General features: G+C 43.1%; 2 protein-coding genes across 21 annotated transcripts in view; one reads left to right on the top strand and one right to left on the bottom strand.

Annotated features, from left to right (window-relative positions):
- TCF7 (transcription factor 7) overlaps positions 1–5,014 on the top strand; it is a 125,425-nt gene extending 120,411 nt beyond the window's left edge. For 12 of the 19 annotated variants that reach the window (XM_037906441.2, XM_037906432.2, XM_043521397.1 and 9 more), the window contains one exon: positions 316–5,014. In XM_037906441.2, coding sequence (XP_037762369.1) covers positions 316–395 — 80 coding nt within the window. In that variant the 3' untranslated portion in view covers positions 396–5,014. Of the gene's footprint in view, positions 1–292 lie in introns of all 19 variants that reach the window. The other 7 variants (XM_043521401.1, XM_043521400.1, XM_043521399.1 and 4 more) reach the window with 2 other exon arrangements.
- SKP1 (S-phase kinase associated protein 1) lies at positions 4,664–27,040 on the bottom strand. Of its 2 annotated transcripts, none has more exons than XM_037906515.2 (6): positions 26,803–27,040; positions 22,862–22,958; positions 15,018–15,091; positions 13,272–13,415; positions 12,425–12,565; positions 4,664–9,519 (listed from the first exon to the last, which is right to left on the bottom strand). In XM_037906515.2, exons 2-6 carry the CDS (start codon positions 22,956–22,958, stop codon positions 9,484–9,486), a joined length of 492 nt encoding a protein of 163 aa, XP_037762443.1. In that variant the 5' UTR covers positions 26,803–27,040; the 3' UTR covers positions 4,664–9,483. The 2 variants fall into 2 exon arrangements, with proteins under 2 accessions (XP_037762443.1, XP_037762444.1); XM_037906516.2 differs by lacking the exon at positions 26,803–27,040 and adding an exon at positions 19,786–19,844 and having other exon boundaries at positions 22,862–22,911.

The raw sequence follows: 27,040 nt of genomic DNA, 5'->3' as shown, positions 1-27,040 counted from the left end.
GGTCCTCCGCTTCTGTTCTGCACACTGTCTGTCAGCCAAAGGCTATCTCCACATACTTTATGGAGTTGGACCGTCCAGTTACACAGTTATCTAACAAAGAGTAGCAGAGAGCAAGACTTACAGGCCCAGAAGAGAGGGGCTGTTGGCTCGGCATTTAAATAAATTGGATTTTTTCTTTTGTAATTTGATGTTCTGTTTTTAGCACTCATTTCTGCTGTGTGCCCTGTTTACAGTGAATACTGTAATGTTTTCATTTTAAATATGACACTGTAAATTCACCCTTTATTTACAGATAACTCTCTTCACTGTTCTTAGGAGGAAAAAGAAGTGCATTCGGTACTTACAAGGAGAAGGACGCTGTTCCAGCCCAGTTTCTTCCGATGGAAGTGCTATAGACTCCCCTCCCTCTCCTCTGGATACGCTCCAATGCATATCCTCTGCATTTACTTCAGACAAGCTTGCGACACCTGCTGATTTCGCACACAAAGAACAAAGCAATCCTTTCCCCACCTCTATTCATGTCAAAAGCGCTCCATGCTCCTCTGGACTGACCACTCACTGCTCATCCACTCGGTGCTCATCCATGCCACACGTGTCAGTAGCATCCAGCGACTCCTCAGAGTACAGTGTGCCATCAACAGGAACATAGTGCCACATTGTACAAGTCAACACTTATTAATGCATTGGGCACTTTGCTTTTACCAAGTGGTTTTGCTGCCCATTGAAATGGACTGGAGGCCCAAATTACTCACCATGCTGTAAAACTGTGTTTTCAAAGTCAAGGGGCAGTTGTGTCCTGAGCCCCAAAATGATTCAAAGAGGCTGGAATAGTCAACATTTTTATCTGGAGCAAAGATAGAAAAATGGTGTCTCCCTCCATAAAAAGGTTGAAATGAGGACTCGCCAAAATTAAAAATGCCAATCAGTAAACGAATCTTTCATCCCCACCCTGAGTTTCCTTTTACTGCATCATCTGCTGAAGTAGCTGAAAGTGAAAGCTAACTCCCTGGCTTCTTGCAGTAGATGGTAGGTGCTATAAATCTTAAGCATTGGTTTCTGTTTCTTGCATCCCAAACAGCTTTGAACTGTAGTCAGTCACAGATCTCTTGTAGCTATTTCACCATGGAGTTAGGAAAGCTGGTACAGGAGCATTTTTTAAAAAGCCCGTCTCTGTCCAAGAGCTAAATGTTAGGAAGCTAGATTTCACTCTGACTGGCTCATAAGAAAAAAGTGAAATATAGGCAAATGAGGTGACTATTATTCAACTTCTTGTTTGAGGACAGAAAAATATTGTTTACAGGTAACAGGTCTTTGCAGACATGTCAAGTTCTCTTAGCATACAGAATGGCAGACAAACAGTGAGAGCGCTCAAGGCAGAAAAGGAAGCTTGGACTGGCTGCTTGAAGGTCTATCTATCCAATGTTTCATTGTTTTAGAGCTAAAATACAATAGTAACATGTTAGTCAAGTGCAGAGTCCTCCTTGCTGCTCAGGTTGTTCACAGTAAACACTGGAGAGTCAGACTCCTTCAGTAAAGGACCCTGCAAAGGCTCAGAGTAGACCCCATTTGCCATTACGTACTTGATCCTACAGGTCCTTGCGTAACAGCTGCAGCAGGATGCGTGGGATTAAGAATCAGCCCAAGTATAAGTAGAGCAGAGGTGGGCGAAGTACGGCCCGCGGGACCGTCCTGCCTGGCCCTTGAGCTCCCCGCCAGGGAGGCTAGCCCCTGGCCCCTCCTCCCTCACAGCCACGTGGGCAGCACTCTAGGCGGCAGGGCTGCGCAGTCCTGCAGGGCAGCATGGCAGGCTCCGGTCAGGCGGCGTGGCTGCCAGACATGCTGCTCTGAGCGGCATGGTAAGGGATTCGGGGTGCAGTCAGGGAGCAGGGGGCGGTTGGATCGGTGTGGGAGTTCTGGGGGGGGGGGGGGGGGCAGTCAGGGGACAGGGAACAGTTGGGGTTGGAAAGGTATGGGAGTCCTGGGGGGCCTGTCAGAGGGTGGGGGTGTGGATAGGGGGCGGGGCAGTCGGGACCAGGACCGGGGGGCGGGGGGTTGAATAGGGGTGGGGGGTCCCAGCAGGGGGCCATCAGGGGACAAGGAGCAAGGGGGTTGGGAGTTCTGAGGGGGGCAGTCGGGGGGGGGCAGGGGCAGGCTGTTTGCGGAGTCACAGCCTTCCCTACCTGGCCCTCCATACAGTTTTGCAACCCCGATATGGCCCTCGGTCCAAAAAATTTGCCCACCCCTGAAATAGAGGCTATATGTAAGGTCAAAGCGTGGCCTGCTGCACAGAGCTGCTGTAACTCAAGCTCCTGTGCACTCACTCCCTTACTCTTACAGACCCAGGGTAGCGTAGAGAGTGGACATGGCTTGAGCATGATGCTCATCACATTCATGAGGTGCTTAGCTCCACTCTTCCCTCTTCAGCCTTTCTCCCCTTGGAGGCAGGGATTTTGAGGCAGATCACAGAGTCCCTGCTGTAGGGTTTGACGCCCCACACTCCCTGCCCATCACCTTTAACCTCAGATGTCACTCTGCAGCTATGCAGTGCAGGACCAAGCTCTAAATGTGGTTATAAGTGAAATGAGCTGGTATACAGCGTCTACTAGCTAGTTGCACTGTAGATTTTACAATACAAATTATTTCCTCTCTACTCCTTTTCCCATCCAGTGGCTGTCAAATATTAATACAGTCTCTCGCTCTTGAAAGTGTCTATGGATTTCTGATATTTTATTTATATTTTGAGCCTGGTAAACATAAACCTTTAGGGGCCAGATTCTGATCTCAGTTCCACTGATGTAAATCCAGAGATATTGCACAAAAGGAACTGCCATAACTCCAGATTTATACCATTGTAACTAAGATCAGAATCCAGACCCTTGTTTTTTTTCCTGCTTTATAAAAACCTATTCTAGACTGAAGAGAAAAGTACCATAAAACATTGGGGGGGGGGCTATTTTTTCTATTGTACACGATAGGATTTAGAATACTGAATACAAACTTAAAGTAGTATTATATAGGCTTGCAAGAAATTTAAAAGAACCTTTGATATACAAACTATTTTTGTATTTTTTTCTTAAGGCAACAAAACCTTTTTTATATATGTTTATTCCAACTTTTTAATAGGTTTCTATATCAGAGACTGAAGATTAGAAAGCTGCTTATAGTGTAGAGCACTATAGTTATTGGTTCCCCCCTCCCCATTCAGTTCCTTTTGCTTGAAGTTGCTGTAGATTTGGGGGGGGTGGGGGGGGAGGAGAAGAGGAGAACCATGCAAATTCTTTGCAAGAAAATCTAAAGCTGGTGCTTTATTAGTCTCTGTTTGCTGTGCAACTGCAACCTCTGTTGGTACTAACGGGAGTTACACGCACAAATCCAAAAGAGCCTATTTAACCCTTAGACCACTGGCATTGTCTGCACTTCCACACATGTATATGTAAAAGCATATACTGACAGTCACCACGTGGTTAATTATCTAGCACTGGATCAATATCTGAACTAGTACCATTTAAATGATTTCCAACCAAAGTGGTTAAAGCTGAGGTAGGTGACTAGTTGCAGCTTAACCACTGACTGTAACCTCACGCAAGTCTCTTCACCACTCTGTGCCTCAGTTTCCCCATCTGTAAGATGAGAATGCTAATCTTTTTTCAAGTGCTCTGAGATTCTCAGATATAAAGTACTGTGGACATGACAAGTAGTAGTATTATTAAAACCACAAGATATGGTTCAGCTATAGCATGGGTTAGTGGTTGGGTATGTTAGTCAAAAAACTGGGTGTAAAGTGAAACTTGCACCTACTGTGGTTGTGCAAAACAAATGTAACCTACCCCCTCAGCAGCCATCACAAGAGAGTACAAATGGACAAACAGATGTGGCTAGCTAACACTCCGGGATACTATGGGAGAAAGTCCTGCAGTATATAAATGGCACCATTTGACCAAGAGCCAAACTCAATGCTGGAGTAAACAGACACCACTACCATTGACTTCAGCATTCAGTGGAAGTGGCACCCACTTAGTCTAATGCTAATTGGGACCCCAGAAGTGCATGGCAACATCTGGGAAGGGCTGCCTGATATCACAGTCTACTCAGTTGATTTCCATTTCCCACTGTTGCAGGATCTGCTTAGTAGCACTCTGGCTAACAGCCCCTGTTCCTGCTACAGCTTTTCCTCTTCTATCCAAAGTGGGCAAGTGATGTTTGCATAGCTATGGAACCAGGATCATTGGATCCCTTTGCAACTTACACCCATTTTCTGACTGCTGTACACTATCACTAAATGTGGCCCTTAACCTCTAGTCTTCTTCTGACTTTGTGCGAAATATAATTTGCCCCACTTTAGTTGTACAAGTTCAGCTGTTGACCCTATCCTCTGCTCTCAGATACTAGGCTAAATTCAGAAAGTCCTGTAGGTGGAGGGCTGTAACTGAGAGAGAGAGAGAGAGAGAGTGTGTGTGTAACAGAGCAGACTTCGATTGTTTAGTTTTTGGAACATACAAGGAGACCTTTAAGCTGCCCATTCCAAGGAAAAAATATTGAGTAAGTGTTATCACCTTTTACAACTTGCCCTAGGAAGCCAAAACAGAGATCCTAATTTTTTTAAATACCAAAAAAACATGTCTTTAGATATGCTATAGGAAGTTTTACTTTTTTTTTAAAAAAAAAAAAAAAACCTTGCCTGTAAATTTTTACTGCAGCAAGATTTAGTTCTCATATGACAGTTTCATTTTTATTAATTACCCATTTGATTTCCTGTTTGAATGTAGAAGTCACAGAAATACCACTTCATTAAGTCAAGTAAAACCACTGTATGTATGTAGCACAGATAAGTGTTTTGCAGCTGTACTTTCATTTGTCCAATAACTATCCACCATATACTGTAATTTTTTTTTACATCACTGAGTTTGTATTTTTTGGCTTTTATGTTCAAAATATGTTTATAGCTTTATAAATAAAGAAGTGTGCCAGCCTGGCCCTTCAAAAAGGGCCACTGGGGGGTTATAATCCTATACAATTATATTGTAAGATCTCATTTCTTACTATTTTAAAGATTCCTGTGTTTCTTCCCCACTTGTAGGCAACAGGGCTTTTAGACTAATTGCATATAGCCAACTGTGAGTATATGAATGACATGGAGAATGCTAGCAGCTGAAGCAGATTTCTTTATCACCAATCCTCTTTTCCATGCACAAGGGCCTGGTTCAGTCACCCTTTACCTTGGTTCAGCCAATAAAAGCTGTATCTGTTACTGAACATGGCAAGGGGAAAGAGTCAAACAAAAGAACATGGGCATAACTTGCCTTTAAAGAATCAAAGTGGTCAGATAAGCAGTCACTTTTTTTTTTATTAAGGTATTTTGAAATGAATGCAGTGCTGGTAAAAGATGCTCATTTATCCACGTCACTGCTAGAAGCCTGGGCTACTGCCTCCTGTATTCTACTCAACACATGCTATGTCCCAATAACTAGAACTACCACCTTTATGTATGAGGGGAGCTCCTTCTCCCACTCCTTACATGAATGACTGACCTGAGCAGTCTAGTATATCCTCCTCCCTTCCCACCCCCCCGGCCCAAACAGTCAAAAACCCAGATGCTTTAGAGAAAGGTGTAAGAATTCTGCAGTAGGCTGCTATAAAATATGCACTATCCCTACCCACTCCCCCCAATCTCATCCTGCTCTCTAGTAGCCTGGCTTTAGCTCTGAAACGTGAGCCTTCTAGATCTCTCTTCCAAAGCTTCCCCTCCCTCCCCCATTACTTATAACAACCCTAGCTACTCTTGATATCCATAGAAACCTCCTGTCCCTTTTTGACTCGGATTAAGTTCACCCTACCTTATCTGCTGAGAGTATGACAACTAACATTTCACAGGCTAGCAGCCCTTGGCTGGTTTTGAACTGGCACTACAGAAGCTGAATCCTGGAGTCCTGTAATAACTCCTGAGCCAGTCAATTCCCCAAAGAGACATTTCTAATGCACACTTATAAAGGAAGATGTGTAAAGGCTAAAGGATGAGGTGTTGGATTTAAATCTTGTTAAAACTGGAAGAGTAGAGAGATTAGATTACAGTAGCCGATTACCAACAGCCTGAAAGTTTGGGGTTGGGGGAACCACTAATACAAAACTATCTTGACTTGTGCTGGGGGTGGGACGGGCAGGGTTCTTTTCTCCAGCTCACCCAAACAGGAACACAGTGAGTCACAGAGAAGTGCTTTTTGAGCAGTAGATTAGAGCCCCAGCTAAAGCATGAAGAGTTGTTCCCCTAAACAGAGGCATAATCAGCTATTTTTATGGGGCAGCCCACCCTTCTAGTTTTCAGAACTACTAGGAGTATCATTGAGTATGCTTCCTACCATAGTCCCTTTAACTAGGCCTGTTCTGCAAAGACGTCCCCACAGCACTTATCACATTGCTTCTCCCTTCACACACACACACAAAGACAAAATTTTGCCTATGCTAATCTTCTTCCCCAGTAGCGTGGTCCTTAGCACAGAGATTTCTACTGACAGTGCCCCAAATCAAGGGCACCCATAAACTCCCCTCTGTAGCTTTGCTACTTGAAATCACTTAAGGCAGCAAGTAGCATTTTAAGAGGGCATGTTCTGCCTTGGAGAAAAACAGTACTTTCCCTGAACTTTGGTACAGACACAGCCGGAAGTCATTTTAGAGCAAGCTACTCCACATCTACTTACAAGCTAGAGATTCTTAGGTAACACCAAGCCAGTCTTGAATGCCTGCAACTGCTCCTGGAATGGCTTGGATAACACTATTTCTTTGGATTAGAAATGGTGATGTTCTTCTCCTTGTCTCAGTAAGCACTGAAGTTATTACAGCCTTCCAGCACTATGCTATGTTTTTTTTTTTTTTTAAACACTACTGAGACTAGTTAGAATATCAGACCACCATTGCTCCAGGTGGCATTTTAAATTAGAGTGTTATTCTGAGGTCATAAGAATCCTGCAAACATGAGTTAGCATTAAAAGATCGAGACATAGTATAATGAACAAACATCTTGGATTATCAAACCCTCCAATGAAGATCAGCAATTCTCACACCAGAGAAGAGGTCTCTTCTCAGGTGCATTACACACAGTTAGGGCAATTCAATACATATTCTTGAGTCTGCCCCCCTCACTTTTCCCATTCTACTATGTGGCATTACACTTCTGCCTCCTCCCCATCCTAAACCCTGCCAGTCCTCACCTTATGGTACAGCTGAGCACTGATACCCGCTCCAAGCCTAGGTCAGGATGTACCTGCAGACAGCAAGAGTGCAGCTGAGCTGCATGTAGGTTTGCCTCTTGTCATAAGGCATAGTTAGAAGATAAGGAAAGGGAACATTTAATGAGAGGAGAGGTGAACTGCCCCTGATGTGTAGGACTGTAGTTTCTCTTCCACCCACCAAAAAGAAGAATCAGTTTGAAGTAGGGTAGATCACATCACTTTTTAAGTGGTGGCCAACCCTTGTCTCAGAAGATACACTAAGCAAGTTTAAGCCCTTTGTTGCTGGATGCAACATAAAACAACAAAGCCTAAACACAAGTTCATCTTGATACCTGTGTTAAGGAAGGAACTGAACATCTAAGGACCCATGACCTCGCTTTAATATTAGTCTTCGAAACAGGATTAACTTACTCCACTAACCGTAGCAGTGGGTCTCATTTTCTTTCCTAAAGAGTGTACTGTTTCCTACAGATGATTTTTGGTGTTAACATTTCTAAGATTAACTGCATAGCTTGCATAGAAGAGGCCCCATCTGTCACCAAGAGCATTTATTTTTGGTAGCATTAGGATGCTCCAATGATGTTACCATTACTCTGAACGTAGGACCCATTATTCAGCAACCCCTCTGGAGATGCTGTGGCAGGCTGGAGGAAGCAAGTTAAGGGATGGGTGGAGAGCAAGTCTGCTTGGGTGCTACAGCAGTGGCTCTCCAATTTTTCATGCTGTTGCCCACCTCTTAATAGCTATACCCAACTCTCCATTGTTTGGACACTCAGTTCCATGGACTGTAGTTGGAGAAACTGTTTATAGTGCAAACTGGCAGTCAGTCAACACAGAGTCAGATGTTAAAATTTTCTCTACATAGATTTTGTTTATGCAGCAGCTACATGGAAGTTTATCAGCAATTTCAAGTTTTAATGTTTAGTAAGACATGCTATTCACTGAGTGTTCTAGAGGCTGTCAAGTTGCTCTTGTTAAATTAACAAGATTTTTCTAACACATCCATCATTAACCCTTTAACACCACTTAGTGCAACACCATGATCTTTAAAATGAAGAGAAGTACATTTATTAAGGTTAATTCTAAACTAAGGTTTATACAGAAAATGGAATGCAATAAGCTAAGATCACACCTCAAATGTTTACTACACAACCATCTCCTACTCCCTATAAGGGAACTGTAAAAGTCAGAAAACCAGTTACTGTTTAACTAGTTGCAAGTGGCTTTGTCCAAAAGAAGTCACACTAGATACAGCATTAGCTTTGTTTTGTATCAATAATGAAGAGTCTACAAGCTGTGATTTCGTGTACAGTACATAGGTGAAATGTTTCTTGCAGACACATGAAGCCATGTTTAATAAAGCTACATCACAAGCGGGTTTAGAATTGCCTAAAGCCAGCTACTGACAACATGCTGGATCAATAAGTTTAACTTTGGTAAAGTCAGTCATGTTTTTGGTCAAACTGGGAATTAGCTTTTCCTATTAAAATTCATAACTCTCCTGTGCCTACAGCAGTTCAGATTTTGCTTTGTACCAGCTAGAGGCAGGTCTTAAGCTACATGGCTGAAGAGTTCCAGGTTAACTGTAACTAGCTTACCCAGTTTTGCCAAAGCCACATTTGTGCTAGGACTGGTCTTTTGCAGGCAAAACCAAAACAGGCTTAGAAAGTACTAGCCACTGAAGAGATTTTGTAATGCCTAAGTATTTGCCTGTGACCAACTAAGAACTGTGTCAAGTACTAACTTACTCCAAGGGTAATTATCCTTCATATTTAGAAGTTTGGAGGAAACTCAACAACTCTTCACTCAGCCTGGTTCCCCAAGAAACCCTTTAGTTCTTTGAATAAAAATATGCTTTGTTAATTCCATTTCAGAAAACTTTTGCAAGTGGTTTTATTTACAGTGGAGTTTAAATGCTTATCTAAATTCTGACATCTCAAGATAACATTGTAACTGGACATGGACAGTTAAGAGTCATGAACAGGATAACCTGAAGTGCTATTTCCATACAGAATCCACGCTTAGTTCCGTTTTATTCATTGCTGAGTAAAGTAAAAAGACATCTGATTACACTGGTAAAAACTCAACCATAGGATTTAAATCTGTACTCAAAAAAACACTACACATGCAAAGGGAACAATATCCTGCTAATACAACTTCATTTGCTGCTGCATTTGTCTAATATTAACAATTATAAACAGAGCAGTGCAACTAGTATTTGGAACGATCCTTACAGTGTTAGAGTGTCAGGCACAAAACTTCACTTCTCTTCACACCACTGGTTCTCTTTGCGTACCTTAAACAAGATAAAGCTTTAATTAGATGTAGTACTATACGCATGCTATGAACTTCTAAAAACTAATTAGACAAAAACAGCCCCAGTGGCATCCTGGATTATGCTCCTTTCCCACAAAAAGGGTGACATTGGAAGAAATGCCAGATTTTTACTTGGATGATTGAAACTAATTTTCGTAAAATATTTACCATTGCAGATTGAGAAGTTACTGAAGATAATATATGCATCTTCCAACCACTGCCTAAAATAGCCTGCATGTTCTACTCATGAATAGCTAGTTAACTGGTCATCTTGCTATACATCAGTGGTCTCCAACCTTTTAACATACAAGATCACTTTTTGAATTTAAGATCAACCCAGAATCTATCCTGCCCCTTCCCTGAGGCCCCGCCCCGCTCACTCCATTTCCCCCCCACACACACACTCTCACTGGGCTGGGGCAGGAGGGGGTGCAGGGATCATATGGTCACACTGCACCTAATCTCATAGAATCCACTGGACAGTTCATGAATTTTACTTATTTAGTGTCATTTGTGGTTTATGGAACCAAAATCCTGCAGGGACGGTCACAAATCAGTGTAACATTCTCAACTGTGGGGCATGCACTGGCTGAGCCTGGGGCAAGGGGTGAGCAGTGTGGGCTCGGGGGGGGGGGGGGGGGAGTTTGGGTGCAGGAGGGGGCTCCGGGCTGGGGCACAGGACAGGGTGAGAGGTGTAGGCTTCGGCCCAGAAGGGGCTTACCACAGGCGGCTCCCGGCTGGCAGTGCAGCTCAGCTCAAATAGGCTGCCTGCCACGGCCCCACACCACTCCCAGAAGCAGCTAGCTGCTGATACATCTCTGCAGCCCCTGGAGGAAGGGGGGGCAACGGGTCTCTGTACACTGCCTGTGTCCACAAGCAGTGCTCCCGCAGCTCCCATTGGCCAGCTCCACAGAGCCACCTTCCCCCCACCCCAGGGGCTGCAGAGACATGCCAACAGCTAGCCACTTCTGGGAGTAGTGTGGGGCCATGGCAGGTAGTCAACCTGCCTGCCTGAGCCCTGCCAGATTTTAGCGGCCCGGAGATCGCAATTGACTGGCAGAGGCTCCCCCGGTTGGGGACCACTGCTATACAGGATTTAGGAAGAGCTGAAGTGCATTGACTTTACACTCAAGTTCTATAACCTGTTCAGTAAGTTTGCAGCTTCCAGAGTACTCTGCTTAAAAATGGTTGTTTAATGATCATTTTAAGGTAGACCATAAAGCACAGCTTGTTTTAATTAACTCCTTGAAAGGCCTTATTAGGGAAATTCTGAGTAGCTTGAATCTTTGTAGGTGGGTGCCCCAACACACCTACAGCTTTACTGCTGAGGCTTTGGAAAGAGCAACAAAGGACTATTTATGGCAACCCAGAATGTCCTATTATTGGTTTAGCTTCAGTGATTCTTCCCTCAACCTAGCTGCAGCTAACACCAGGGTTTAGGTCAGCACAGCTACGTTACTCAGGGGTGGGTAATTTTATTTCCCCACACCCGAGTGATATAGGTCAATCTACATTAAGTGTAAATCTGACCTCAGTCAAAAAAGTTTGCAAGTCTGACATAGTGATATTAATTCACTTGTGAAAAAAGCAACATGCTAAACATTAACCTGTAAGGGTACATCTAGAGAGGGATAAGAAACCTGCAGCAGAGCCGCAGCTGGCCCAGGTCAGCTAACTTGGGCTTGCAGGGGCTCTGGTTGTGGGGCTAAAAACAGCTCTGTAGATGCTCAGGCTGGAGCCTGAGCTCTGGGACTCTCCACTCTCCCAAGGTCCCAGAGCTCAGGCTCCAGCCCGAGCTCAACCCTCTACTCAGTGATTTGTCAGCTCCAGAGCCCGAGCCCCATAAGCAGAGAGTCAGCTGATTTGGGCCAGCCACAGGGTATGTCTACACAGGGATAAACTTAAGTGGCAAGTTAACTGAGGCACCAATTCTAGCACAATTGCTTTACACTTTATAATATTTAGACCAAAAATCCTAGTTTTAGCTGGGAAGTCTATGAGTTGAAACACATTAGCAACATCTCTACCCCGATATAACGCAGTCCTCAGGAGACCCAAAAAAAAAAAATCTCACCGCATTATAGGTGAGACCACATTATATCTAACTTGCTTTGTTGCCCGCCCGTTCCTTGTTCCCTGACCACCCCCTCCAGAGACCACCGTCCCTAATCACACCCAGGACCCCACCTCCTACCCAACCCCCCTGATCCCTGTCCCCTGACTGCTCCGACACCTATCCACACCCCCTGACAGGCACTCACCGGCAACGGCGGGAAGCGGAGCAACACAGTCCCATCCCGCTCCACTCCGCCAGCTCCCAGCTGCAGTGCTCCGCTTCCCACTGCCAGTGAGTGCGGGGAGGTTGGGGAAAGGATGCCCCCCGTACTCACCTGCAGCGGGAAGTGGAGAGCCGCGGCTGGGAGCTGGCAGAGTGGAGCAGGCTGGGGCTGGGCTGGGGCTGGGCTGCTCCACTTCCGCCGCTGCCAGTGAGCATGGGGGGATCCCTTCCCCCATCCCCCGAGCGACACAGCTGGGGCAAGGGAAGCGGAGCAGGCTGCTCCCAGCCCCCTGCTAATCCCCTGGGCCACTCTGGGACTACGGAGCCCCCAAAAGTGCCCCCCCACAGCTCCTGCCTCCCAGACCCTGGGGGGTGGGGGGGGTGGAGAGCCCCTGACTGCCCTCAAGACCCTCTGCCCCTTATGCAACGCCCCGGCCCGGCACCCTTAACACGCTGCTCAGAGCAGTGTGTCGGAGCTTTACTGCGTTGTATGCGAACCCGCGTTATATCGGGTAGCATTATGTCAGGGTAAAGGTGTATAACACTAGCGTGGCTACTTCAGTATATAAGCAATCCAGAATTTAATGAAACCCAGACTATGGAGTACCTGTGCTTCTTCCTCTTCAGTGAAGTCATTCTTGATATTGAAGGTCTTGCGAATTTCTTCTGGAGTTTTCCCCTTAATCATATTTGCAACAGTCTTGCATGTGACATCAAGCAAACCTTTAATGTCTAAGTAATTTGCAGCCTGCAAAAAGAGAGTCACCAGATTTAAAGTCAACGTTCTGCCTCTGTGGATGTACAACTTAAACCAAATACAGACTACCTTCATTTTATGATAACTAATTTGATTAGGTAGCTCATTACAGCAAGTGTTTAAGTATATCTGACAGGGCAGTCCTAGTGGAACGGTTCAGAATAGTTCTAAGCAAACTTAAAATTTGAGACATTCCTGTTAGAAAAGGCTTACAGAAGCCTATGAACAATGAGGTCTTTTGGGCAGCAAGTTGGCTAGCCACGCAATACAGCACATTGCTTAAGTGCACACCAACTTACATACCATTAGGGTCAGGGGGAACTAGGCCTCAAAATGTTAAGACTGACTTTTGAAGTTAGAAGTGGGTTCAAGCTGCTGAACAGAATCTAGTACACAATCCTTTTTCAAATGAAGGAAGTTACCGTGTTTGCAACAAACTTGACTCAGGTAGAAGACCGGATTACTGAACTTGAGTGCAAAGCTAAACGTCAAATTTGTACTTCGGTCCTCAAGCGTAGATTGGGCTGCTTAGTAGTTAGTAAGTATTTGAAGGGTGTCCACAACACGTATTATCTTGAATGATTTTACTATGATGTGGGGAAAGTCAGACCAATTCTACCTACACCACCAAGTTCAGAAGCCTAGAGAACGTAGCTATGTGCTGAAGAGAGCATCTAATGGAACATGGACACCCTACCAGGATAAGTTCAAAAAGTGTTCCTTGGTCTACTTTCAGGAATTCTTGGTCCCATACAGGGATGTCATCTGTTCGTTTTTCCTTGTTCTCATCGTCCTCAGGGGGAGGTGGATCATCCTTGTGGTGGGTGCACCATTGGATCACCTAATATTAAAGACATTAGAATCAATATAAAAAACTGTTCTTAAGCATTCTCATCAGCTCTGTTTAGACTGACTTCAGATTACAGGAACAGTTATTCTCCCAAAACTGCAAAAAATGCACAAAATCTTGGACACAATGTGCTGTGAGAGCGCTATTTGTGCCTGATAGTAAGACATGTACAGACCCAGTCTTAACTATAAGACCCTGGAATTTCAAAGCCTTTTAAAATCCTGTTGAGTGAGCCTAGGTAATGAAAGTCAGACATTCTGGTTCTGGAAATTTCCCAGAAGGTATTTGAGCAGACTTACATTTGCATTAGTGCACGGTCTAATCCAGGGGTGGCCAACCTGTGCCTCCGGAGCCACATATGGCTCTTCAGAAGTTAATACACGGCTCCTTGCATCCTCCCCCCCGCCCCCTCCCAAGCCCTTGCTTCTCCCCCTCTCCTCCAGAGCCTCCTGTGCACCGTGCTGGGCAGGAGGGGACGACATTGATTGGCAGGACTGCCAGCGGGCAGGACGGGGGAGCTGATGTGGGGCTGCTGACGTATTACTGTGACTCTGGCAATGTACACTGGTAAATTCTGGCTCCTTCTCAGGCTCAGGTTGGCCACCCCGGTCTAAGCAACACAGACACACAGAACTGTGCTCTTAATGTTAACGCTAACACAAGATGGTTTAAGTACGACCTTCTCCATACAGTTTTGAAGATAGTTGAGAAATGCAGATAGTTTTCTTGTTAAGCAAACCAAATACCACCTATTAGCAGACAGTATGGTCGGGCATTAGTGCTACTCTGCATAAATGGTTATGCATTTGTGTAAGGGAGAAAACAAGTAGTTAATCTACTAATATTACATTTTTTATTTCATCTGAATTTTGACTAGTGAAGTGTTACCTAAGCACTGCACAAGGAACAGGGGTTGCCTGCTCTTACAGTCGCCTTTTGCACTCTGGCTAGGAGTTTATAGAACGCACTGTCCTAGCCTCACTGGTCAAATGCTGCTTATTATAGAACTAACCCAATTCATTTCAAACATTTAAATTGGTTCAAACTCTTCCAACACAATGCAGACAGGATCCTTGAAGAGCCCTGACCTGCAAATTTGTTCCTCCTTCCATTTCACCTAGTAACAACAGATTCCAGCCAGTGCATTTAATGATCTGAACATAAGCCTCCCAATCTTTCATTTCAATTTGGTGCGCTCAAGTGAGTCCTCAGATAATACCACAAGAAGTCTACAACTGGAGAACCCCCGGACAAGAATAATGAGGGTGTGGATGGTGAGTTTGGTGCACAGCACTTGTATAGTATGTCTGGCAACAGCTATAACCGCTGCTACTGGCCCCACACCCTTTGAGCACTAATATGAAAAGAATTAGTTTATCTGTATGATTTACAGAAAAATCTTATCTAGAAATTGAAACTGCAGTTCAACAAATCCTGCTTTTGACTGATAAACAGTTTATGTTCTAAAAAATGTAACTGGTGCACAAGAAAGTTTGTGTTTAAATCTAATATTTCCAGTTCTCATTAAGCGATGGCTCAGTCTACACATTTTTGTAGTTCAAAGCTACTAACAGCACCTGGGTAGCATCTTACCTTTTTTAATATAGCTGCATTAACATTTGGAAGAGGGACTGGGTCATCATCTCCTTCATCGTCCATTCCCAGATCTAAGAATGGAAAGAGGATTTAGATGCTGTAACTTGCCATTCACTCATTTTTCTGAAATTCAGATGGTTTCTTCAATCCACAACTACAGTATACCATTCCGATACAGAATGTTGCTAATCCACTCAATTTGTATTCAGATTATGGTTCTCCTGCTTAAGTTAAGCAGTCTTAGACAAGGCTTCATAATACCACAGCTGCATCACTTTTACATGCTACATAACAGAATGCTCATCATACCCAAATAGCTAGTATTTTTATTTATATTCTATATACACTGATGCATTTATGTTTCCTTATTTGCAAGGCTATTAAATTGCCATTAGAAGTTCTGTTCATCCCTATTTCAATGTAATCCCACTATTAACAGTGCTGGATAATTGGAAGGAAAACTCTTTAGTCAGTACCAGCTTTTAGGTCCCAAATTTGCTACAAGTGTTCCAAAAAAGAATTCCCTTTGAATCTACTATTAAGTGAGATCTTAAAGAGCTACTGTATGAACTACAGACAATACTTTGTCCTCTCTGCAGGAGCAGTTAATACTGTAGCCATAGAGATGCTGGGTATTTGGCTTACAAGGCATTGTATATTGAAACATAAAAGCCATATTAGTTTCCAGAGACAAGGTGGGTAAAGATATTACCTCACCCACCTTGTGTCTCTAATATTCCAGGACCGATACAGCTACAACACTGTATACAACTAAGTTAATTTCCACTCTATTTGAGGCAATGAGAGATCACTTGACATGTTCAGAAAAATCCTTTACGGAAGGTGGTAAAACCAATAACCACTGTTTAAAAAAATTCAGAGTATACTTGAGACATGGTTAAACACATTTATGTTCTACTGAGTCATCAAATTCAGAACTAAGAGACTAACATCATCATGTAGAGAATATTGAAAGCACACTGCAATTCACAACGTAGACTTTAATCCATACCTGGATTGAACTACACAGGATAAATACCACATTAAGGTAACTGCCCTGATTAAATGATGCACCATACCATTTTGTTGCAAATCAAGATATCAGAATTGGTATGTTACCTTAGTTTGAGTGCCCTGTGTAAGGTTATGCAGCCATGTAAAGTGATGTATAAAATTATCTATGCATTTGATGAATAACTGATCTGCATCATCCAAATACATTAAGAAATTAACTGAGTTAGAATACACCACCGTTGCACCACCCCAACCTCCACCTCCTCAAAGCAAGCCTACGCACAGTGGCTAACATGCCAATGTCCTACCTACACTGGCACTCCAGAATTACCACTATTGGGAGATTTTAAACAGAAATGCTATTGTTATCCAAGTCTTCTTGCAGTAGTGAGCTGTAACAGGTATTGTGTATTTCACTGATCATTTTATTGGAAACTTCAGATATACTTCATTGAATGCAATGACATATATAGGTGCAGGGAGAGAAGCTAGTTGTCAAAGTGTTGGACTGTGGAATGAAAAATTTAAACACTCCAAGGGAGAGAGCAGCTGTGTCCTGGCTGAAGCCTCTAGCACCCCCAAACTAGGAAAGACTGCCTCCTGCTTTCTTGGTGTCAAAACCCTACCTGTCCCTCCATCCCCCTTTCAGCCCTCCAGTTTCTCCTCCTGCTCCCCTTTAGAAAGATAATTCTGCATTATCAGCATATGAATCTGCAGCACAGATGTCTGGGAGCAACAGCGAGTGTCTTATTTGCACAAGGGATTCTAAAGCAGTAAGAGGCAGTGCCATGTGATTCCAGAGTTCCCAATACATGGTCTGTCTAGTGTGCTATTTATGGTATTACAGAGATTTGTTTAGAAGCACTACTTCTGATTTTCAATGTAAACCAAAAGCCACTGATAACACTGAAGAGCTTAACAATGTTCTGAACTCTAAAAGTGGCAAGATCCCTTTGGATGGGCTTACCAAGCAAGTGCATTCTCTGCCACCTGCTGAGAGAACTTTTATAACTTCCTGCTCGTGTTTTCCAATTTTGTTTATTGGTCATGCAGAGCAGCAACACACTAAGCAGCTTTTGGTGGTGTTACAAGGTGGGAATGAAGGACAAACACTAAAAAAATACAATTTTAAAGGTCTATAGTATTTTATCTTGTGCGTCTCATTGCTAAAAACAATTTCTACTTGAGGGCATCCAGTCTGTTCAACTAGATCTATAAGAGACATTTCTAGAAGTTAAGGCACCAACATACTCATTTCTAATGTTTGTGATTTTGCGTGTAAGAGCACAGACGGGCATCCCTATTTAGAAGGATTAGGCATAGTTTGCTGTACATACAGACCATCTGGTAGACTTCCACAGATGTTTTTGTTTGCAATTTGTGTCAGTGGGAGATCAGAGCTAAGCATTATCCTGAATAATTTAACTGCTTTCACAAATGTGAAACATTGTTTCTGCTTTACTTTTCATGTATTGAGACTTTCTGAAGTCTCATCCAGTGCTCCAACATACGAAGGAGAGATCCACTGTATTTGGAGCGGACCAAGCCATCTGGTCTGTCCATCTTAGCATTATCTACTATAGTTTAACATATTACAACAGTAAGCAAAGGCTGGATGCAAATGAAGGTAGGTGGCTTATGTTTTTATGAACCTCCTTTCTGGGAAAGTGTTGGAACTACACAAGACTAGAATATTCAGGGGACAAACATTTTAAAAGGCTTTTGCCTAAGAGTCATTATAACCTAGGAAATAACTGCTGTTAAACATGAATACATTTGTAACTTTTGGTTCTGTTCCTACCACTTCACATGGGAATGCCAGTTTTCCTTATATCCCTACTGGCTGCAGGCAATATCTGGATGGCACTTTTAAGTGACTGCCTCAGCCAGCTGCAGGTGGAAAAAAACTCAATGATTTTTTTTTTTTAAATCTGATTTTTTTTTTAATCTAAAATCAGATTTTCGTAAAATGCTTTTTGAGGAAAAACCTATCTAAAGAATTTTAATTAAGATACATTATAGAATCACAGAATATCAGGGTTGGAAGGGACCTCAAGAGGTCATCTAGTCCAACCCCCTGCTCAAAGCAGGACCAATCCCCAACTAAAATCATCCCAGCCAGGGCTTTGTCAAACCTGACCTTAAAAGCTTCTAAGAAAGGAGATTCCACCACCTCCCTAGGTAACGCATTCCAGTGTTTCACCACCCTCCTAGTGAAAAAGTTTTTCCTAATATCCAACCCAAACCTCCCCTACTGCAACTTGAGACCATTACTCCTCGTTCTGTCATCTGCTACCACTGAGAACAGTCTAGATCCACCCTCTTTGGAACCCCCTTCCAGGTAGTAGAAAGCAGCTATCAAATCCCCCCTCATTCTTCTCTTCCGCAGACTAACCAATCCCAGTTCCCTCAGCCTCTCCTCATAAGTCATATAGCTCAAATATATCTCATCATGGAATAGGGATTATAACTTCTAATTCTATAGTAGGAGAATATATTCATGTAATGTTTAAGAAAAGTTTTGTAAATGAGTTACAATAGTTCATGGATTAGGTACCCAATTTTATGGGGCTCCAGGGGTTTCTGTACAGATTATTTAGGTTAATCTACCCTATTGGACTCAGTGCTCAGTCTAGAAGATATCAGAGAAGCTTAGTTTTGCAGTTCTCAAACTGTGGATTGGTCTCTCCAGAGGTAACATGCTTGTTAACAGCAAAAATGTTTTTAAACAAATATACAGAGGTGAGAAACAACAGACCTCAACCCTATTGTCCCTCTGCAAATTTGTGTACACAGAGTCAATCTCTTACCTCTCTCTAAAAGTACAAAGTTTCAAAAAGTTCAATGAATAGAAGATTGTTGGGGGTGGAATAGATCTGGACAAGAAGCCTGGAGATAAACGTGAGAAGGGAGGGACACGCAGTAGAAATAAAAGTGAAACTGTTTGAGCAGTATATTCCAGAAGTCTTGAGGTCTTTTTGAGTGTAGCCTTCATTGATTTGAGATCTACCATACCATTCTCTCACTAGAAGGGAAAAACTATAAAGGCAGCAGGCCGTAAAAGAGACCCAGTTTGGGAATAAGAACGATTCAAGAAATATATGTTTGCTGATGATGTTTTAAAGGAAGTCACACCAGTGAACTGGTGGAAGTCACTTAAGAACTTGGATTCAGAGACTGTTGAAGTGATAATCTCACTTTTAACAGCAGTAGCTTCTTCTGCCAGTGTAGAAAGAATATTTTCTTCCTTTGGACTAATTCATTCCAAATTGAGAAATCATTTGGGACCTGAAAAAGCAGGAAAGCTTGTTTTTCTTTTCCAGATTATGAACAAACAGGAAATTGAAGGTGAAGACGACAGAGTTAGCTGCATAAGCCAATATTTTAAGTTTCTCATGTTGACCTGGCTGACAGTCGATTTAAACGAAATATTTTTTAACACACAAAAATTAAACTATTTTAGTTAAAAAAACAAAAAACAAACCTGATTTTAAAAAACTTGAATGTTTAACTAAATTTGAAAATTCATATGTTTGTTTTGTTAAAATATTATACGTTTGCTGTTGAAGAAAAAAATCCAGAATACATAATAATGTCGTTTTAGTTAAAACAAAACAATTTAAATGTCTGTCTGGTGATGTTCTCCTCCTAATACAGCCTGGCAAGAAAATCCTCCAAATATTAATGATTAACCTGTTGAATTGGAAATATTTATGAAGTCATTGGGAGGTGAACTATGTGCTTCACTTACCTTTGGTAAATGAAATAACCAAACAATCATTCATTTTCCGATATAGCTGTAAAACTAATCTGAAAAGTTTTCAAAATAAATCACGTTAAAAATGTATAGTGTACACCTTCTAAAAATGAAATCTACATCTAAAAGTTGTGAAGAATATGTATTAAGAATTAAGAATATGTATTATAACAACCAACAAGAATGCACTTTTCTGTAGAAATAGTGATTAAATTGAGTCTTCCTGACTAGTGATTTAAATCAAATCCACCCGGCCAGCTGCTCAAGGGTATTACTGTCTTCTCCCCAACTGCCTTCAAACCTCAAGGACAAAAACGGGAAAGCTATCTAAGAAACAAGTTGCCTAAATAAAACCAACATTAACATGGAAAATTGAACAAGGGAAATGGTATGCATAATCTAACCTTTACTCTGAAGGAGGTACACTAGAGAAAGCAGCACCTTACAAGTTTTAGATATGTATCCTTTCTCTGCACTAATATTGGTGGCACAGAGCATATCAGAGAGGCCCCCAGTTTCTAGCATATTGCCACACCCGCACTGCAATAATGTAGTCTGATCCTCAATGTTCAAGAAGTAGCCTGTTTCCATAAACCCAGGCATTTGAACAAAAGTATTTAGATAGACATCACTCCTGAGAGAGTAAATTTAAAACCAAATTAATTCGGACTCATACGATTGTAATCACTGATCAAGTAAATGCTTCCTCCCATTGTACTTATTTTGGTAAAAGGCTTTCTGAAGGCATATCCACAAATTAGTTGTGCAGAAGTCCAAATTAGCATCTTAAGAGGACTGCTAACAGTCAGCCTGAGGATGACGAATGCAAATTTGCCATTCAGACTATCCCTGACCAAAACAGCTCAACCATGAAAACAGCTGACTGCCTATAAAAACATTTCTTATTTTCAACTGTATTCAATATGAATTTGACATTGACAAATGTGTCACACTTGAGGAAATAACTGCATTTAGAAACAAGCATCTTTTCTGACACTTTAGGAAAAGATAAGAAACAAGACACGAGTGAGTACTGTATAGGCCCTTTCTCTGAAGTAGTAGTGCCAGTCAAAGTGAGCCAACAGACTGGGAAAAAAAAAAAAAAAAAAAAAAGACTACAGCACGTCTACAAGAGGGACTGTAGTTTGGAAGGAGAGTGCCACTGGTTTCACAGGTGAAGGTTCATGACAGACACCCTGGGGCAGACACTGCTCAAGGCCACTGGCACTTAATACCATGTCATCACTCTGCTCAAAAGAGGCTAAAAGCAACAGTGATAAGGACTCTGGTGCTAAAGCCTTGTATATACCAGGGCTTCCACCAACTGGCAATTTTTTGCCAAAGAAGCTTAATGCAGACTATTTCTGAGGGATTCCGTACAAAAATAAAATGAAAATTCTGCACACAGTATTTTAAAATTCTTCCAAATTTAATTGTCAATAAATAAATGGAGGCTCCAGCATAGCAGCAGGGAGCTCAGGCTGCTGGCTACACAAAGGTGGGAGATCACCCTGCAGCCCCCACGCATGGGACACAGCGGTGAGGCTGCACCCGATCCTGACAACGCAAGGGCCCAGTCTGTCCAAAAACACCCTGAGGCCTGGCGCCTCCGAACCAGGGCAGGCTCAGACTGGCAGGATCCAAGCGTGGAGGGATCCAGGTGAGGTGAGGGGGCTTTGGGTGGGGCAATCTGGGTGCAGGCAGCTGAGTGGAGGGCTGGATGCGGGGGCATGATCTGGATTCAGAGGAGCTCACTGGGGGTGTAGAGGCAATGAGACTCTGCAGGGGGGTCCAGGTGAAGGTGGTTGGAGGTCAGCAAGGGGTTATGCAGGGAGGAGCAGCTGCCTGTATAGTGACTCACCCTCCCACCACAGCTGAAGGAGCAATGGGAGCAAGAAGCTAGGGTGGGTGAGATGCAGCACTTCCAGCAGCCAGGGGAGGTTTCTGGTGGTTGGTCTAACCCAGCCCCGCCATTCCTTGCAGGGGAAGAGGAAGGCCTGTTCTCCCGCACTCACAGCCCAGCCGGGACTAAAGGATAGGCGCAGGATAGGTGCCACCAGTCTTGGCATCCCCTTGCCGGCATTACCTCTCCACCAGCTGCTCCAGACGCCTGAAACAACATGCCCGAGCTTCTGGGGAGGGGGTGTGTGACCGCTCTTACAGTTTCCCTTTGCTTCCCCCATCAGAAAGTCATTTTTCCATGGGGAAGCCAAGAAATCTGAGGGGGACATGAATTCTACCCACATGCCATGATGCAAAATTCCCCCAAAGTTGTAGACAAGGTTTAAGAGAAACATTCATACCACAGACATGTCAAATACAGAGGTGCGTTTTGCAGAGGCTATGACGACAAAACTTCTACAACAGAAAGTCAGACAAAAGATAGTTTTCACATCAATTGGAAGGTATTTGGTAGACTTGCACTGATAGTCTGTCCTCTGTTGTAAGCTGCCAACAGTGGGAGGTTAATGTAAATGAGACCTTGAGACATACAGGGTATTTCAGTTTTAAAAAAGCAGCAGCAGCTAACAGCTAAGTTAAAGATTCAGACAATAGGGCCAGTCTGATACCCCCGTCACCATTTACTTCTTTTTACTTTTTAAACACACTTTCATCTCTTAGCTTTGATGTTTAAGTTACGTTTGTTGTACTTTAGTAGCCATCACACAAAGCCAGTAAATTCAACCCAGAATAGAAGTGTTTTGTAGAGATCAGCTATTTAGCATGATCACATGCCTAGAATCAATTTGTGCTACTTGCCTACCACCACAAATCAGTACCTGTACTTTAGGCCTAAATAGCCAAGTAAGTTGCACATCAAAACTCATCTCTATCTTACAACTACACCATAAGAACCCACACTTAAGTGTTACTTACATAAGTGTTTGCTTTGCTATTTGTGGTTGTACTAATCCCTTCTCTTATTATATTTGTGCCTAAGACAGTGCTTCCAAGAACCATTTAAGTGGAGTTGTGGTAATGCACCTCAGTTTTTAAAAATTCTGATTTGAGTGATGTTTCCTGGGACATTAGTTTGCAATAAGCTTCTCTCTCAAATCTGGACTCTTACCTTCCAACATAGTCTTGATAGTTACAGATTGCTTTGCAATTTCAACGTCAACTTCAAAAATTTCTCCATCTGAACTCTGCAGTTTAATGGAAGGCATCTACAACACAAGAAAGTCACCAGTTATTTTCATGCAATAGTTTGCAGAGAAGTTAGTGTAATACAAAGTGCTGTTCAAGTTACAAAAGCCATCTTTACCATTCACATTGCCTCTTCAAGACAAATGCCATCAAGATGGGACACACCATTGTATATGGAAGGGCAAATGAAGCGTCCCCCATACAATCAGACACATCTTTACAAAATTTACTGTTTGGATAAGCAAGTCTTAACTCACTACTTCTAGAGAAAAGCAGCTGAGGATGTGAGAGTGGAAAAGAAGTCGTCCAAGATTAAGCAATTAGGAAGTGTCTAATATGTTGAACAAGAGGCCAACACGTTTCACATTTAAGTTTTAGGGCAATGATGCAATGTGAATGAATGCCAGCCATATGGTGGCAGTACTACAGCTGCAGTAGCATCCCTCTCTGGTCTTGAATATGGTTTTAAGTGACGCACCAAAACTTCCAAGTACTCCCAAATACCAATATTTCTTCAAATCTGCTAGCCCCTTCTGCCATCTGGAGACTATTCAGGTGAAGTTAGATCCCATGGCACTTTCAAAATTCTGGTTTCTTGGACAAGTCTCCCCCAGACGAAACAAGTTTGACATATTACTGATATTGGAGAGCTTTCAGAACAGATACTGGGTAAGCTTTTCACACCTGCCATCACACTTACTGTTCAAGACATTACTTAATACGTTGCTAGGTTGGGGCAGGGGCGGGGGGGGAGGAAGAATTTTAGAGCATAAATCTTAACAAGTTCAGGAACAATAATAAACTAAGATTACTTGTTGCAGCATGTGCGTTTGAGTTTCCTGGAGGTGTTTTTATTAGGAGTCTGATTATCAAGCCTCACAAAACTGATCTTCCTAAGAGTTATGCTACAGCTCAAATACAAGTTATGGGTGAGGTTCTATGGCTATGCAGATGGTCAGACGAGATGATAATGGTGCCTCAGTGCCTTAAAAAAAAAAATTATATATATATATATATATATATATATATATATACACACACACACGTCCTTCAAGAGTGCTTCTGAAGCCAAGCTACTTCAAATATTAGAAACTGGCTTTAATTCATTACAATTAATATGTAAGCTGTATCAGTGAATTTCTCCAGTTAACAGCTAATAGAAGAAGAAAGCAAGCTTGCTTCTATTGCAGTGTTAAAGAATTAGTCTAGACTAATTGGTTCTATACTAGCTGTGAAAGCAATTTACGTTAACAGGAAAGGTCTTTGAAGGCAGCTATACTTGGAGAAGAGCCTGTGTGAAGTCATTAGCCCTAGTGCCTTCCATGTCTCAAGACCTTTTTTGGTCATTTATTACCTATTTGTTATTTTGCTTTGCAGAAGGATATCACAGTTTAGAGCTCCATTAGTGGATATAGGAGAGCTAAGTCATGCATCATTTGACACAGTCAGACAATCCAGTTCAAAACCTGCTGGAAAAAGCTTTGGGGACAAAAGGTAAGGGTTAGGGGGCCTAAGATTCCACAGACCCAAGATCTACTGCAATTAAAGCAGCTGATTGGATGTCGCTCTTTCAGCTAGCTTGCATTATCTGCTCCACAAGGCAGACTCTAGCATGTCAATACTGCTGATCCGGAGTACTGCAACAAATCCAGCCCAATGAAGCCCAGCCAGTGCAGGTTATTAAGCAGCATACAAGCTGAATATAGAACCTCATCTCAATTTATGTTTGGCAGAGTTCGAGCCAATCCTTTAACCCCATATGAAAATGTTACTATATCTTAAGTGGTATGGGTATTTTTGGATGGACTCAGACTCATGAGCACTGCATTTCTCACTGAACTAGGATACTGAATTTATTGCTGCAATGTTACAACTATGGTTTTTCTTTTAAGACTGCTGAATATTGATTAAAGTTACATCATTCAATATTATTAAGCAGACCAGTCCTACAATGAGAAGTTAAGATTTCCTCAAGTACAAATCTAGCTTATTTGCTAGATATAAATATAACTTCACATCTAAAAACAGTCACCCCGCAATCCTTTTTACTTTTTTTGGGGGGGGCGGGGGGGCAGGGGAGAGGAAGGGGGCGGGAGAGAAAGCAGTGACAAGACACGAAGTCTACTTTTGACTATTTAGACTTCCTGCATTTTATTAATTAGTTTCCTTGAAATTTTGGAATTAAGTTATTGCTTCCAGTTTGTTTAGTGTCAATACAGCAAATTTCTACTAAGTGTAATTTGATTTACATCATAGCACTGCTTGTTCCATAAGCAGACTGAGTCAGCAGTATTTTTAAATGCCCTATTTTCAGTCTAACTAAGCTGAAATATTCAGTGAAGGGAGAGTCTCATACATCTAAGTATTTTGACTGCATGATGTCATATAGAAATTGCTGCTTATTGTGATCAGGAAATACAAGACTTTCTTTAAACTGAAATTTACACTTCTCCCTTCATGTGAATGTTTTTTGAAAGGAGCAATTTCAAGTTTATATTTGTTATTAGAGTGACAGCGTCAAGTTTTCTTGTATATTCAGTGCATTGACACAATAGGTTGAGTAGTTATTAGCACGACCTGATTAACTACATGACATTAAGCAGCACGGAATATTTTCACACAATGAATAGTTTAAAATTAGACATAGGTATAATGTCAAGATGCTATTTGGATCTAGTCAGCCAAAACTTAGTCATGTTAAGGTGCAACAAATGCAAAAAGTGTAAAATTAGTGTTCATACATGCCTAGGTTGTAGAAGTCTAGGATTATTACATAATTCTGCACGACGGGATATATCCATAGACTTTGCCTGATCAAATTCAGTCTATGCAAAACTATTTACATTAAGGTCAGTTTCACACATCAGTTTTAGTCCAAAACTCGAATACATATTGATTACATCAGTTTCACAAACAGGGCTTTACTGTTAGAAGTCCTAATCAAAAGGACATTTTAAGTAGTTTAATTCTCATTATCAATCATGGAGATCAGGGTTTGTACTTCGTTAGTAACAAGAGTACCTCCTGGAAGAGAAATATCGTTTGCAGTAAAGAACTTGGAAAACAAGTTAGCCTCAGACACCAGTACAGCTCAGTGACTAAGCAGAACAGTGCAGATCCTGTATTTGACAACACTTAATCAGGTAGCGCTTTAGTATTACTATTAAAGAGATGTACTTAAATTACAGCACTGCGCTCAAATATTACTGGAGCAGCTGCTCAGCTGAACCATTTACGGTATCTTTAGCCAACTCTGCGCCCTGCGAAGCTGTTAAAAGACGTACTCCGGGCTCGTCCCCTGTATTTCTCAGGCTCCCACACAACATCCATTAAGAAGGGTCACGTTTCAGACACTTGTTTAAGGTCTGACAAACACACACACACTAAGGAAATGCTCCGTGGAGCCCAGGGCAACGCACAACACAGCGGAGCAGAGAGCAGACCGGGGTTTGCCTGCGCGGCAGGGGCTCAGAGGGGTCCTTCTACCTGAGCAGCACCGGGGGCAGGGATCCTGCGTTACCCCGCGCTGACCGAGGCCGGCCGGCCTGCCTGCCCTTCGCCCAGGGAAGCCCGCGGCCCTCCCCCCGCCACAAGTGGTACGAAGCCCCCCGGCCCGAAGGCGCTTCCCCACCCCACTTGGAGGAAGAGGAGGCTCCCCAGGCAGCAGCCCATAGCAACCACCTCCCCACTTTCCTCCGCGCGGGGCCAGGCCCCGCTTCCCCCAGGCGGCCGCTGCGGCCTCCAGCCCCGGCCTGGCCTAGAGCCCTCGGTCCCGCCCCGCTCCCGGGATTGCCAGCCCCACCGCAGGCAGGCGCAGGCGAGCTTGGGGAAGAGACCTGAGCCGTCACCCCCACCCCCCCTCACCGCGAGACGGCGCCCGGCTCCACGTCCCTCCGCGCTGACCGAGACCCGGCGGCAGCAGCTACAACTAGGGCCCGACTGCGGCGACGCCTTTTATAGCGCGGGGCGGGGCGGGACTCGACTCCGGGAGGTGGAGGGCGAAGGACCCCTCCCCGCTGCGTCACAGACCAACTGTAGGTGTCCGCGCAGATCGCCTGAGTGATCGCCAGGAAATGTAAAATGCAGCCCTCCCGCGGGACAC

The sequence above is a fragment of the Chelonia mydas genome, chromosome 8, assembly GCF_015237465.2.
Source record: "Chelonia mydas isolate rCheMyd1 chromosome 8, rCheMyd1.pri.v2, whole genome shotgun sequence".
NCBI classification, from domain to species: domain Eukaryota; kingdom Metazoa; phylum Chordata; order Testudines; family Cheloniidae; genus Chelonia; species Chelonia mydas.
Note: the sequence above shows the minus strand (reverse complement) of the source record. Positions and strands in the feature narration are given on the sequence as shown.

Bases quoted from the DNA above. Each gene is read 5' to 3' on its own strand.
- SKP1 (XM_037906515.2), bottom strand. From the start codon at position 22,958: ATGCCTTCCATTAAACTGCAGAGTTCAGATGGAGAAATTTTTGAAGTT. The intron at 15,092-22,861 runs GTAAGAGTCCAG...TTCCATTCTTAG, and splicing joins TATCAAGACTATGTTGGAAG to ATCTGGGAATGGACGATGAA. The intron at 9,520-12,424 runs GTACTCCATAGT...ATCTTGTTTAAG, and splicing joins CTGAAGAGGAAGAAGCACAG to GTACGCAAAGAGAACCAGTG.